This window comes from Panulirus ornatus, chromosome 35, assembly GCF_036320965.1.
Source record: "Panulirus ornatus isolate Po-2019 chromosome 35, ASM3632096v1, whole genome shotgun sequence".
Lineage (NCBI taxonomy): Eukaryota > Metazoa > Arthropoda > Malacostraca > Decapoda > Palinuridae > Panulirus > Panulirus ornatus.
Genome location: NC_092258.1, coordinates 2283456 through 2296062, shown reverse-complemented (window position 1 = coordinate 2296062; position 12607 = coordinate 2283456). Strand labels below are relative to the sequence as shown.

Here is a 12607-nt window from a genome sequence, read left to right as displayed (position 1 = left end):
CACTTGTAGAATGAGACCATAGATGTGGCGTTCTTTATCAATTCACCACTTGTGTATGTCATTCAGTTCATACTGACATGATATACAGAGATACCTCTTTTAGCAGAGCCTTTTCAAACTGATTATTGTCTTGAAAAGAAATAGTCATGTAATAGATACAGTTTATGTGATAGTCATTAAAAATAACAATTGTTAGTAACATTCCATCAAACGTAGAAGAAAAAGAACCAACGAATGTATCTACTATCATCTTCATTTACATTCTCTAAGCCAGTTGTGTACGACCCACCATAATTCATGTCAGTACAGTCTCAGTTGTTCTCCCTTTAGCTATCTGTAATGTGTATATAGAGAATGTTTTACATCATCACGTCTGGAAAATGACCTGCACGTCCAAGTGTAAGTAAAGCAACATAGATGCCCACATGCCTTGCTTCAATCCACTGACAGCACGTCAACCCCTGTATACCACATGACTCCAATTCACTCTATTTCTTGCCCTCCTTTCACCCTCCTGCATGTTCAGGCCCCGATCACACAAAATCTTTTTCACTCCATCTTTCCACCTCCAATTTGGTCTCCCTCTTCTCCTCGTTCCCTCCACCTCCGACACATATATCCTCTTGGTCAATCTCTCCTCACTCATTCTCTCCATGTGCCCAAACCATTTCAAAACACCCTCTTCTGCTCTCTCAACCACGCTCTTTTTATTTCCACACATCTCTCTTACCCTTACGTTACTTACTCGATCAAACCACCTCACACCACACATTGTCCTCAAACATCTCATTTCCAGCACATCCATCCTCCTGCGCACATCTCTATCCATAGCCCACGCCTCGCAACCATACAGCATTGTTGGAACCACTATTCCCTCAAACATACCCATTTTTGCTTTCCGAGATAATGTTCTCTACTTCCACACATTTTTCAAGGCTCCCAAAATTTTCGCCCCCTCCCCCACCCTATGATCCACTTCCGCTTCCATGGTTCCATCCGCTGACAGATCCACTCCCAGATATCTAAAACACTTCACTTCCTCCAGTTTTTCTCCATTCAAACTCACCTCCCAATTGACTTGACCCTCACCCCTACTGTACCTAATAACCTTGCTCTTATTCACATTTACTCTCAACTTTCTTCTTCCACACACTTTACCAAACTCAGTCACCAGCTTCTGCAGTTTCTCACATGAATCAGCCACCAGCGCTGTATCATCAGCGAACAACAATTGACTCACTTCCCAAGCTCTCTCATCCCCAACAGACTTCATACTTGCCCCTCTTTCCAGGACTCTTGCATTTACCTCCTTTACAACCCCATCCATAAACAAATTAAACAACCATGGAGACATCACACACCCCTGCCGCAAACCTACATTCACTGAGAACCAATCACTTTCCTCTCTTCCTACACGTACACATGCCTTACATCCTCGATAAAAACTTTTCACTGCTTCTAACAACTTGCCTCCCACACCATATATTCTTAATACCTTCCACAGAGCATCTCTATCAACTCTATCATATGCCTTCTCCAGATCCATAAATGCTACATACAAATCCATTTGCTTTTCTAAGTATTTCTCACATACATTCTTCAAAGCAAACACCTGATCCACACATCCTCTACCACTTCTGAAACCGCACTGCTCTTCCCCAATCTGATGCTCTGTACATGCCTTCACCCTCTCAATCAATACCCTCCCATATAATTTACCAGGAATACTCAACACACTTATACCTCTGTAATTTGAGCACTCACTCTTATCCCCTTTGCCTTTGTACAATGGCACTATGCACGCATTCCGCCAATCCTCAGGCACCTCACCATGAGTCATACATACATTAAATAACCTTACCAACCAGTCAACAATACAGTCACCCCCTTTCTTAATAAATTCCACTGCAATACCATCCAAACCTGCTGCCTTGCCGGCTTTCATCTTCCGCAAAGCTTTTACTACCTCTTCTCTGTTTACCAAATCAAAGCAATTTATATAGACATAAACATGCAAGTGATACACAGGGTTGAGGTAGGCAAACATCTGGCACATGTGGATCAATTGCTTGGATTAGCTTCCTTTATTGTTAAAACGATACCTGATAACATGGAGAGGATGAAAAAAACCAGCCAGTACACTACTTCCTAAGTTGCAACAAATTTTTCCCCCATAGTGATGATGGGGAGCAGGCTAGGAATTGCTCTCAAAGTGCAACATTGGTGATCAGTAACACTACAAGCTCAGTGTTAATTAGATTGAATTGAATTTCTTATGGATATATTAAAATTGCTTTTGTTTTTCTATAAAGCATCAAAAAAAATCTTCATAGCTATTACTATTACTATAGCACTTACTGGTGTAGAAATTAAGTCAGGAATATGTCTCAAGAGGCACTATGTTATAACAACCCCATTAAACGGATTTTTCACTTTACATTCATCCCTCAATAATGCAGGCAGTTATTGCAAGATGTCACTTTGTATAAGGCATCAAAACAAATATAGCTTCATAAATTAGGATATAAAATTATGTACATTTCATTTCTTTCTTTATGAACTTGAAGTGTATTTCTCTGTATTTTAAATGTTTTCTCAAGAATGTATTTTTTCTGTTTTATTTATTATTTATTTATTTTGCTTTGTCGCTGTCTCCCGCATTAGTGAGGTAGCACAAGGAAACAGACGAAAGAATGGCCCAGCCCACCCACATACACATGTATATACGTACACGTCCACACACACAAATATACATACTTATACATCCCAATGTACACATATATATACACACACAGACATATACATATATACACATGTACATAATTCATACTGTCTGCCTTTATTTATTCCCATCGCCACCCTGCCACATATGGAATAACAACCCCCTCCCCCCTCATGTGTGCGAGGTAGCGCTAGGAAAAGACAACAAAGGCCCCATTCGCTCACACTCAGTCTCTAGCTGTCATGTAATAATGCACCGAAACCACAGCTCCCTTTCCACATCCAGGCCCCACACAACTTTCCATGGTTTACCCCAGACGCTTCACATACCCTGGTTCAATCCATTGACAGCACGTCGACCCTGGTATACCACATCATTCCAATTCACTGTATTCCTTGCACACCTTTCACCCTCCTGCATGTTCAGGCCCCGATCACTCAAAATCTTTTTCACTCCATCTTTCCACCTCCAATTTGGTCTCCCACTTCTCCTCGTTCCCTCCATCTCTGACACATATATCCTCTTGGTCAATCTTCCCTCCCTCATTCTCTCCATGTGACCAAACCATTTCAAAACACCCTCTTCTGCTCTCTCAACCACACTCTTTTTATTTCTGTTTTACCTGGACATTTACACACATCATGTCATAAGTATAAAGGAATTGTTTGATACACCGATTGAAAAAGAAGTGTTGACACTGCTGGAATAAATATTTTCTTGTTTTATTGATAATGAAAATATTGGATTGAAAGTGTCTATTATCTTATTTAGGTTATGTAAAATAATGTATTTATCTACTTTTCTGCTTGATCTTTGTCTTCCAAGTTTGAACAAGATTATCGCAGGTGTGATTGGACAGTTTTGGAGCTTTGCTAGGTTCGGCAACACTTACATGAATATTCCAGATGGTATTTCTTATCTCAAAACATGCCTGTATTTGTATGTAACTGTAATCTTACTTTTACAGTAATAGTAACTCAGCTGTGGTAAAATGGAAGATGAATTTGATCCGTATGGTCTTCCGCCTGAAGTAACTACACCACCTTGTGCTCTAATTGGTATGATGGGTAAGTATTTCTCTTTCATCTTAGTGTTAGATTTGTAAGATTGTTAAGCTGTTTGATTATACTTAGGATATACCTAACACTTTTTGATTCAAGGTAATGCACAGTTGTATACACCAAATCATCCATTTTTCTGTATGAGATCTTGGAGTAACCATCTTGTTCCACAACAGAACAAAAACATCTCAGAATTTTGTCACTATATTGATAAACCTCAGTTCAGAAAGTTGAATATTGTAATGAACTAGATAAGCTTAACTTTATTAGACTTTGCTGAGAAAGAATAACCATTGAAAGTGATTTCACTCCAGAATAAAAATGCTTTTCAAACTGTACTCATTACCAAATGCGTAACTGATCACAGCACTTAACACAGTGGTCCCGTTAACTGAGTGGCTATTGTTTGTGTAGAATCCACTATGCTACATCATAGCAACCATATTTAAAGAAAGGAATTTTATTTTTGTTTGATATCTATCATGTATGTAATAACTTTATAGTTTTGCAAGCATCTTGAGTTTTCTATGTTTGTATGCTTTGCTTTTGTACAAGCTACTAAGGTCTCTGCTAGAGTTTTACTCTAAGATGCCCAGTATCATGATGAGAATATCAAAACTTATTATTTTGAAGTATTTTAGTGTTTTAATAGGCATATGAATATGGTCATCATAGTATTGTAGTGTAGTCATACCAGAGGAGTTTGGATCTGAACCCAAGGGCTTTATATGAACTGCAGAAGATATTTTTTGAAATTTGTCATTCTTATGTGTGATTTCAGTATAATTTGGAAGTGTCTGCATTTACAAGTATTTTGTGTTTGTCTGTCAGCATATGTATATATGTATGTCATATGAATATTTTTGCATGTGGATGAACCATCATCAACCCATGACCTGTACTTTTGTGATGTACCATCATTTACATATGATGTTCAGTGAAGGTTAATAGCTCCTCAATCCTGGCCTTTTAATTGGTTTTAAGGGTAATGTGGGTGACTTTAGAATTATTTGGATACCTTGTATTATAAGGGAATGAACTTAGACTTTGAGTGTAAATATATAGATGTATGTTGTGGGAGTAAGTATAGCTTTGATATTGGCACTTTCCCACCTTTTTAGGGGATGAGGCTTTAAGCTTAATTGTCTCTGTATTTTGAAATTTTTCTACATTTTTCATTTTGTAGAGTAATTAATGGTATTTGCTTTGTAGATGGAAGTCCCATTTCTGTACCTGATTAGTTTGTTGTATCAGATGACTTTAAATGCTCCTAAACTAGTTGTGTTTCTCTCTCGATCAGGTATGATTATTAGAGGGATTGATGAATTAGTCGTATTTTGTTCTGCCACATTGTTGTTAGCATAACAGCTCAAGAACAATACATTAGAGAAATTTGATGTTTTTGCCATAAGTACTCCCAAGGGTGCTGACCAACTGAGTAGACTATAGGGTCCATAGTTGCATTAGAGATGCCTTTCAATAGCAAAAACTTTTTGTTATAATTTGTTAGTGATAAATGATGAAAATTTTAAATTCATAACATTTCTGTTAAGCAGACAAATATTATGGCATACAAAATTCTACTTGTAGCCAGACATTAGGTGATGCAAGTGCCATATTACATGAGCAGGACAGGGGTGTAAGTAGATGTGAGTGAAAGTCAATTTTGTAAAGTTAGTTTAATTGGGAAGGAATTAGATGTTGCTTAGATGTTAAGCGTTTAAAAGAGATGATTGGTAAGATTGATGGTGAGAGTGCTGAGGTTAAGGTTAGAAATATGGGTGGATGAAGGAATGGAGGTACTTTAAAAGTACTGCAAAGATCCTTCTGACTTTATCAGATGAGAATGAAAATGAAAGTTACATTTAGAGAATTAGAAAAAATGAAATTTTATGTATTTGTTTCCCTCTCATTATATTTCACACATTATTTTGTAGTACGGTACAATGGCCCTTGTATTATGCAAAGACATAGCCCAAGTAAATGATTTGTTACACAGGGTTGGACATAACAAACAAGGCAACACACAAGGCTGTCTGGGAAGCTTTTGCACTAAACCGTAGAACAGATCGCACTCCACTACATTTCCGGCACCTAAGTAGTGACTTCCAGTTGCCTCCCATGAAGCAGAAGGTAAGAGAGCATTGAACAGATTAACACTGTAATTTCACAGTAGTTAACTGAGATTGACTATTTTAGTTTAGTCCCACATTTAAATTTCAAAGTACTCTGCTTCATTTATTCTGATTTGTTTATCTGTAAGAACTATAGCTTTTTAAGATAGATATATAGAATATTATTTCTTACAGTATATCTATACAATTTAGATGCCATACAGAATAGACACAGTAAACTGTGCATGCAGTGATATCATGACTGGTGCAGATGGAATTATGCTGAGAAAATCTATTATAAGTCAAAGTACAAATGGAATACAGTAAATCAAAGTACCACACTATCTAAGCTAATAAAGCTCATAGAGTATAATGTTTACAGGAAGTGAGTTGAGGATTATAGTAGAAGTGTTAGAGTTGATAACAATGACAGTAATATCCTTAACCCTCATCTTTGTAGATTATTTATAGTTAACAAGCCCAAGCACTTGTGTTTTGGGTTTTTAGCTTTGCATGGAAAGTGAGAGAAAATTTATTTTTAGTACACAGATTTGAAGTCCTTTTTCCCAACTTTTTCTTGGCTATAAAGCACTGCAGTTGAATTAAGAGTTCATTTTTTTATGAATTCAGTGTAAGAATATTTAGTGTAAACTTACTCACTTACTAAAGAGGATGAAGAACTGAGGTTCTTGTTTAGTATATGCTGTCTTTTTACAATCATTTTTTTCCTTGAAGAAATAGGCGATTATGCATTTCAGTTTACAAAGAAAACAAAAATTGAAGTGTATTAGTTATCAGATTATTTGATGATGAAGAAATCAGAGGAGGGAAAATTCATGTAGTGCTGTGTTAGAGCTGAAGTTATTTTTATGTTGTTTATATATGGATGAGAAGAGATGGCTCTTGACTTTGTATCTGATATTCAGAATTAGAATTGAATTCATTTCTGTTTGATAAGTAAGCTGTATTTAGATATATTTTAGGAGTTTCCACTTACTAATTTATTGTGTAAAAAATTTCTGTACTATTCATGGACAGTAGCTTTCTTTTGTGTAAGACTTCAATTGATGCTTTAGAAAAGCCGGAATGATAAATGTTGTTTCAATATTTTCACTTACAGAGACAGTCATATGAATGGTATATACCTAAAGGAATTCTAAAATCCAACTGGATCTCTAAATATCTTTATCATGTTCCTGCACTTGTCGTATTGTTCCACGACTTGGACTGGAATGACACCAATTGGACTGAGAAGAAGAATGATCTTGCCAGTAAAGTTCAAACACTGAAGTAAGTTGTATGTTTCCATGTTTTGATTGATAAAGGCAGATGTTACCAGACTACACCTGTAGTAGGTTACACAATATGTGAAAAGTCACCTTTGGTGAGTCTGCATCAGTGGGAGCACATTCTCATCAAGGAACTTTACACTCAAAGGAGTCCATAATTTTCCTACTACTGGAAGTAATGCACCCATGGGGTTGTAAGAGTTCCTAGAAAACTAATCTTGGAGTAACACCAGGACCCTTTCAGAAAGGGATCCTGGAGTAATTATACGTAAAGTGAATTGATAGGGGAGAAAGAATACTTCCCACTTATTCCCTGAGGGAGGGAGCGGGGGACCGGAAATCCTCCCCTATAATTTTGATTTTTCCAAAAGAAGGAACAGAGAAGGGGGCCAATCGAGGATTTTCCCTGCTGATGTGGAAAATGGCAAATATGTATGAAAATAATATACATATATATATGTGGACCATCCACTCATATACACATATATAAATATGAATGCCCATACATGCACATATGCATACATATACGTACTCAGAAATATATGTACATATACATACACAGACATATACATATATACACATGTACATATTCATACTTGCTTGCTTTCATCCATTCCTGTCACTACAGACATTTCCATGGTTTACCCCAGATGTTTCACATGCCCTGGATGTGGATAGGGAGCAGTGATTTTGGTGGATTACACATGACAGCTAGAGACTGATTGTGAATGAATGTGGCCTTTTTTGTCTGTTTTCCAGGAGTTACCTCGCTGAAGCAGGGGGTAGCAATACTATTTCCTGTGTGACTGGGTAGCGACAGGAACGGATGAAGGCAAGCATGAATGAATATGTACATGTCAAATCATGTACATGTCTATGTATGTGTATGCATATGTACATGTACATATGTATGTATATGTTGATATGTACATGTATGTATATGTGCATGTATGGGCATTTATGTTTATATATGTGTATATGAGTGGATGGGCCATTCTTCGTCTGTTTCCTGGCACTACCTCACTGATGCAGGAAACAGCAGTCAAGTATATAACAATAATATATGTATTTACTTTATATTTATTTATTATTAATTATACTTTGTCACTGTCTCCCGCATCAGCGAGGTAGCACAAGGAAACAGATGAAAGAATGGCCCAACCCACCCACATAAGCATGTATATACATACACGTCTACACATACACATATACATACCTATACATTTCAATGTATACATGAAATGACACCCCCTCCCCCGTGTGCATGCAAGGTAGCACTAGGAAAGGATAACAAAGGCCACATTCATCCACACTCAGACTCTTATCTGTCGTGTGTAATGCACCGAAACCACAGCTCCCTTTCCACATACAGGCCCCACGAAACTTTTCATGGTTTACTCCAGACGCTTCACATGCCCATGGTGAGTCATGGTGGTGAAAGCCATAAATAAGATAAAATCTGGTAAGGTAGCTGGAGTGGGTGGTATTACAGTTGAATTGATTAAGAACTGGCTGACTGTGTTGTTTAGTAGTTGTAAAGAATTTTCAATGTTTGTATGGATCATGGTTAGGTGCCTTATATTTCTGTACCCATATTTTCAGTGGGTGGCTGAAACATGATGCGAAACAAGTGATTAGCTGTGCTTGGTAAGAGCATGCAAATGGGATTTTTGTTTAGAGACTAATATGAATTTTTGTATGATGCATCTAAAGATACTAATTTGATACATTTTCTTTAAATGTAGAACTGTCTTGGGAGGTCGAAACAGTCGTGTGGCACTGGTTCTTATTCAGAGTGGGATAAGTGTACCTGGTGAGGATACAGGAGCAGCTGAGAAGGCAGCAACCCTCTGCACTGCTTGTGATTTACCTGCTAAGCATCTTTTTGTACTTCCTCACTCTGATGCACATCTCCTGGGGTATACTGTAAGGTGAGATATTCCCCTTTACTCTTTAGATATTTTTTCATTCTTCACTAAATATTATTTTTCATCTTGATCGAACTGTTGCCTATGTCCACGTGTTTATTTGGAAAAAAGTAAAGATCACAGATGTAAAAAAGGTATATGCTCTGCACAAATCATTAGAAGGGCCTGTGAATATAAGCCATGTGATATGGGACGGTCTTGTACGGTGTTTCACAGAAGATAGGTGATGAGGAAGTGTATTCAATAGATTGATTGAAAGTATAGGTGTTTAAGGCAATAGGCAGCAGGCAAAGAAGTCACATATGGCAAGGCTTTATCATCTTTGGTGAATAAAAAGGGGGACATCCTTTTTAAGGACTCTCTTACTTCAAAGTTTTCCTGTCTCTGCTCCTGCATGGAGTCCAGCAACCAAGCTGCTGGAGCCCCATGAGAGAGGTCCTAGGGATGCATAGTAATGATGATAGGTGAAAGTATATGTACCAGGAAAGAGGTAAACCAGAAAAAGATGGACAGATACAGTATGTTAGATGTTTAGGGCTATTGATATTTCAGATGATGAACAGAAAATGATTTAGTAATTGTGTACAGTGGAGTTTTTTGTGTGGGAAGTTGTAGGTTTGATTTGAAATACTATTCTCATTTGTTGAATCACTTGGATGAGCAGAGTGAAGAATGCAAAATGTATATGCTCTAATAGTGTGGAAGCCTGAGTTTATACTGGACATATATTGAGTACTTACAACAAAATTTTGTCATTAGACAGGGTTAGTACATAGTACTCACCACATATGCCAACTGTAGCTTGTGTTTCAAGATGGTCATCCATCCCAGCACCAACTAGACTCAATGCTACGTAACATTTCAGATCAGGAGAGAATCAGTTTCCAATTTGATATGGCTGTTGACAATATGATTGATCTTTTTTGGCAAGAGGGAATGTTTAGGAGGCTAGTTACGGAGAGGGCTAGAGTAATGTGTTCAAATATTTGATGATAATCTGTGCTCAGTGCTCAGCTTTGTGATGAGGAAATGCTAAAGATTGAAAATATGAAACAGGATTTCATAACGAAGTTGAATGATCTTAGCATCAACTTGTATATTGGACAGGATGAGATGGATGTAAAGGCATCTGAATAGCGCATCTGAAGAGACACCCTACATGAGAGCTGTACGATGAAATGAAATTGCATGTAGAATTTGAATAGGTCACCTTTTTTTCTAGATTCATGAAAATCATGATTTACTGGGGCATATGATGATTAGTATTCAGAAAAATATCAAATTTGCACATGCTAGTATGAAGGCACAGATGTAGAGCATGGGAAAGAGGGAAACTATTGTGTCCATTGCTTCTCTTAAACTGTACTTAAACTTATCATGAACATAACATTCGACAATAATTTTATGTAAACACTTGGAGTAATGTACATTTCATTACTTTTTACAGATTGACTTTATATGCTCATGTTAGATCATAAGGTAGTGATATGTAGGTGAGCCTTTTACTGATGATAAGCATAAGATTTGAATAATGGAGTGAGACAATAAGAGTAAAAAAGTTTAAATGTGAAACTTACTTGCATAGAGAAAATTAAATGAAAAACTGAGGATCCTAGACAGTTTAAGGTGAGGTTGTGGCTATGTAGAGGCAGTTTTTGAGTGCTTAATTAGAGAAAGCATTTAGTATATCTTTTTTTTTCTTTCTTTTCAGGTTGGAGAATGCACTTAGTGAAATAGGATGGTCATTCTATCTGGGTGAGGTAAAGGGTGTACGAGCCCACCGTGACTTTCTCAACAAAACCAATCACACTCTCCTGTTTGTACGACACCAGTTTAAACTTGGCTTCCTCAATGAGATGCGGAATGATCCTCAGACAGCCATTAAGTAAGAAGATATGGATGTTTATTAAAGATATGCTAAAGTAGCTGAATGTTGATTAATATTATGATGCTATTTAATTAGTAAAGTCTTTGCTAAATTTTTGCAGCCATTTGCTACCGTTGATTAGAACCTATTATTCTATATCATTGATTATTATTGGGATTTATGCGTCAAAATTAGAAGGGAAAAAGGAGGATATTGAGGAGAAATGGAAGGATGGAGTGGAGGCCCTGGGGTATTAGGGCCTGAACATTCAAGAGAGCAAGAGGGTTTCATTTGAACAGTGTGGTGTATGGAGGGGGTACTGTCAGTGGGCTAAGCCAGGTCATATGAAAAGCCTGAGGTAGTTTTTTGAGCTTGGCTGTAGATGAAAATACCTGAAAAAGATTAATTGGAAGCAAATGAATGTGCACTTCCATAAGAAAATCATTAAAATGAGAGGGAACATCACTCAGGAAAGATGTCTAAAATTTTCAATCTTTGAGACTTTAGTATTAAACTCAAGAGTGAGCTCAATTTACTTATGAAAATTCTTTTCCTTATTATACACAAAATAGATTGGTATCAAGATGTCAGGTACCTTACTGATATACTATTTCATTTTTGCCCACTAGTTGAGAGTTCCCTGTTTTTAATCAAAAGCCATACCATGTCTCTTATCATGAGCCTCAGTATTTCCATAATAGTTTTTTTTGGTAATAGATAATTTCTAGGTTATTGTTTGTATTATGTCTGACTGTAATCATGGTGTCTTAGAATTTATGAGAATATTTTTATATCCTGTTCGAAGCTTTGTTGGTATGATATAAGTATACACTTATTCTCTTACCTACCCCTTTGTTCACTTCATTTGAATTGAGTGTTATTTGATGCTTGTTAGGTAGAGAGGCCATAATGTGGGATGGTGTCATGTGTTTTCAGATTTTAACAATGTACCAGAATGTGTGTACTTTATTTTCATGTGATAATTCAAACAGGCTGTTTACATAAATGGTAGGACCACTGTTCATGATGATTAAGATTTTACATATGTGTTGTTGTTCGGGATGAAATCTAAGTGGGATTTTTAGGGACATGTAGCACCAGGTTGTCCCCTCTAGGTTCAGAAATGAGTGTCTTAAATACTATTTTCTATGTACTGTGTAATAATTTTTTTTGTTTTTCAGACACTATGCACAGTGCTACCATCTTCTGTTGGACCTAAGATCAACAGATACCAACTTGCATGAGATCCGTATTGTTGCAGCTGTTGTTAACTATAAGATTTGTCGACTTGATTTTGCCCTCAACCTTCCTCGAGATGCAATTGGCCAATTCCGTCGTCACATAGATGTCTTCCGTCAAAGGACAGGACCTATGGAATTGATCTTTGAACATTATGCATGGCTTTCAAAGCAGTAAGGATTATCATGTTATGAATTATTTACCTTGTATTTTAGTCTAAAATTTATGTAGACTTTTTTAAAAAGTCTTTAGTTTAAGATTTAACAACATGAATGTATTTCCTCCTTTAACATCTTTCATGCATTCATTTCAGAGCCTGACAACAGGCTTATAGTAGAGGATCTTACAGCTTATTCATATATTGTTGGAAACCAGAAATCCAGACGG

The 12607-nt window shown here is 36.9% G+C and overlaps 1 protein-coding gene across 2 annotated transcripts in view; it reads left to right on the top strand.

Annotated features, from left to right (window-relative positions):
- Nucleotides 1–12607, top strand: part of gry (trafficking protein particle complex subunit 11 gry) — a 115309-nt gene that overhangs the window by 68377 nt on the left and 34325 nt on the right. For both annotated transcript variants that reach the window (XM_071682873.1, XM_071682872.1), the window contains exons 2-7: nucleotides 3690–3789; nucleotides 5783–5916; nucleotides 7018–7187; nucleotides 8932–9117; nucleotides 10826–10999; nucleotides 12163–12393. In XM_071682873.1, coding sequence (XP_071538974.1) covers nucleotides 3714–3789; nucleotides 5783–5916; nucleotides 7018–7187; nucleotides 8932–9117; nucleotides 10826–10999; nucleotides 12163–12393 — 971 coding nt within the window. In that variant the 5' untranslated portion in view covers nucleotides 3690–3713. The remainder of the gene's footprint in view (nucleotides 1–3689; nucleotides 3790–5782; nucleotides 5917–7017; nucleotides 7188–8931; nucleotides 9118–10825; nucleotides 11000–12162; nucleotides 12394–12607) is intronic.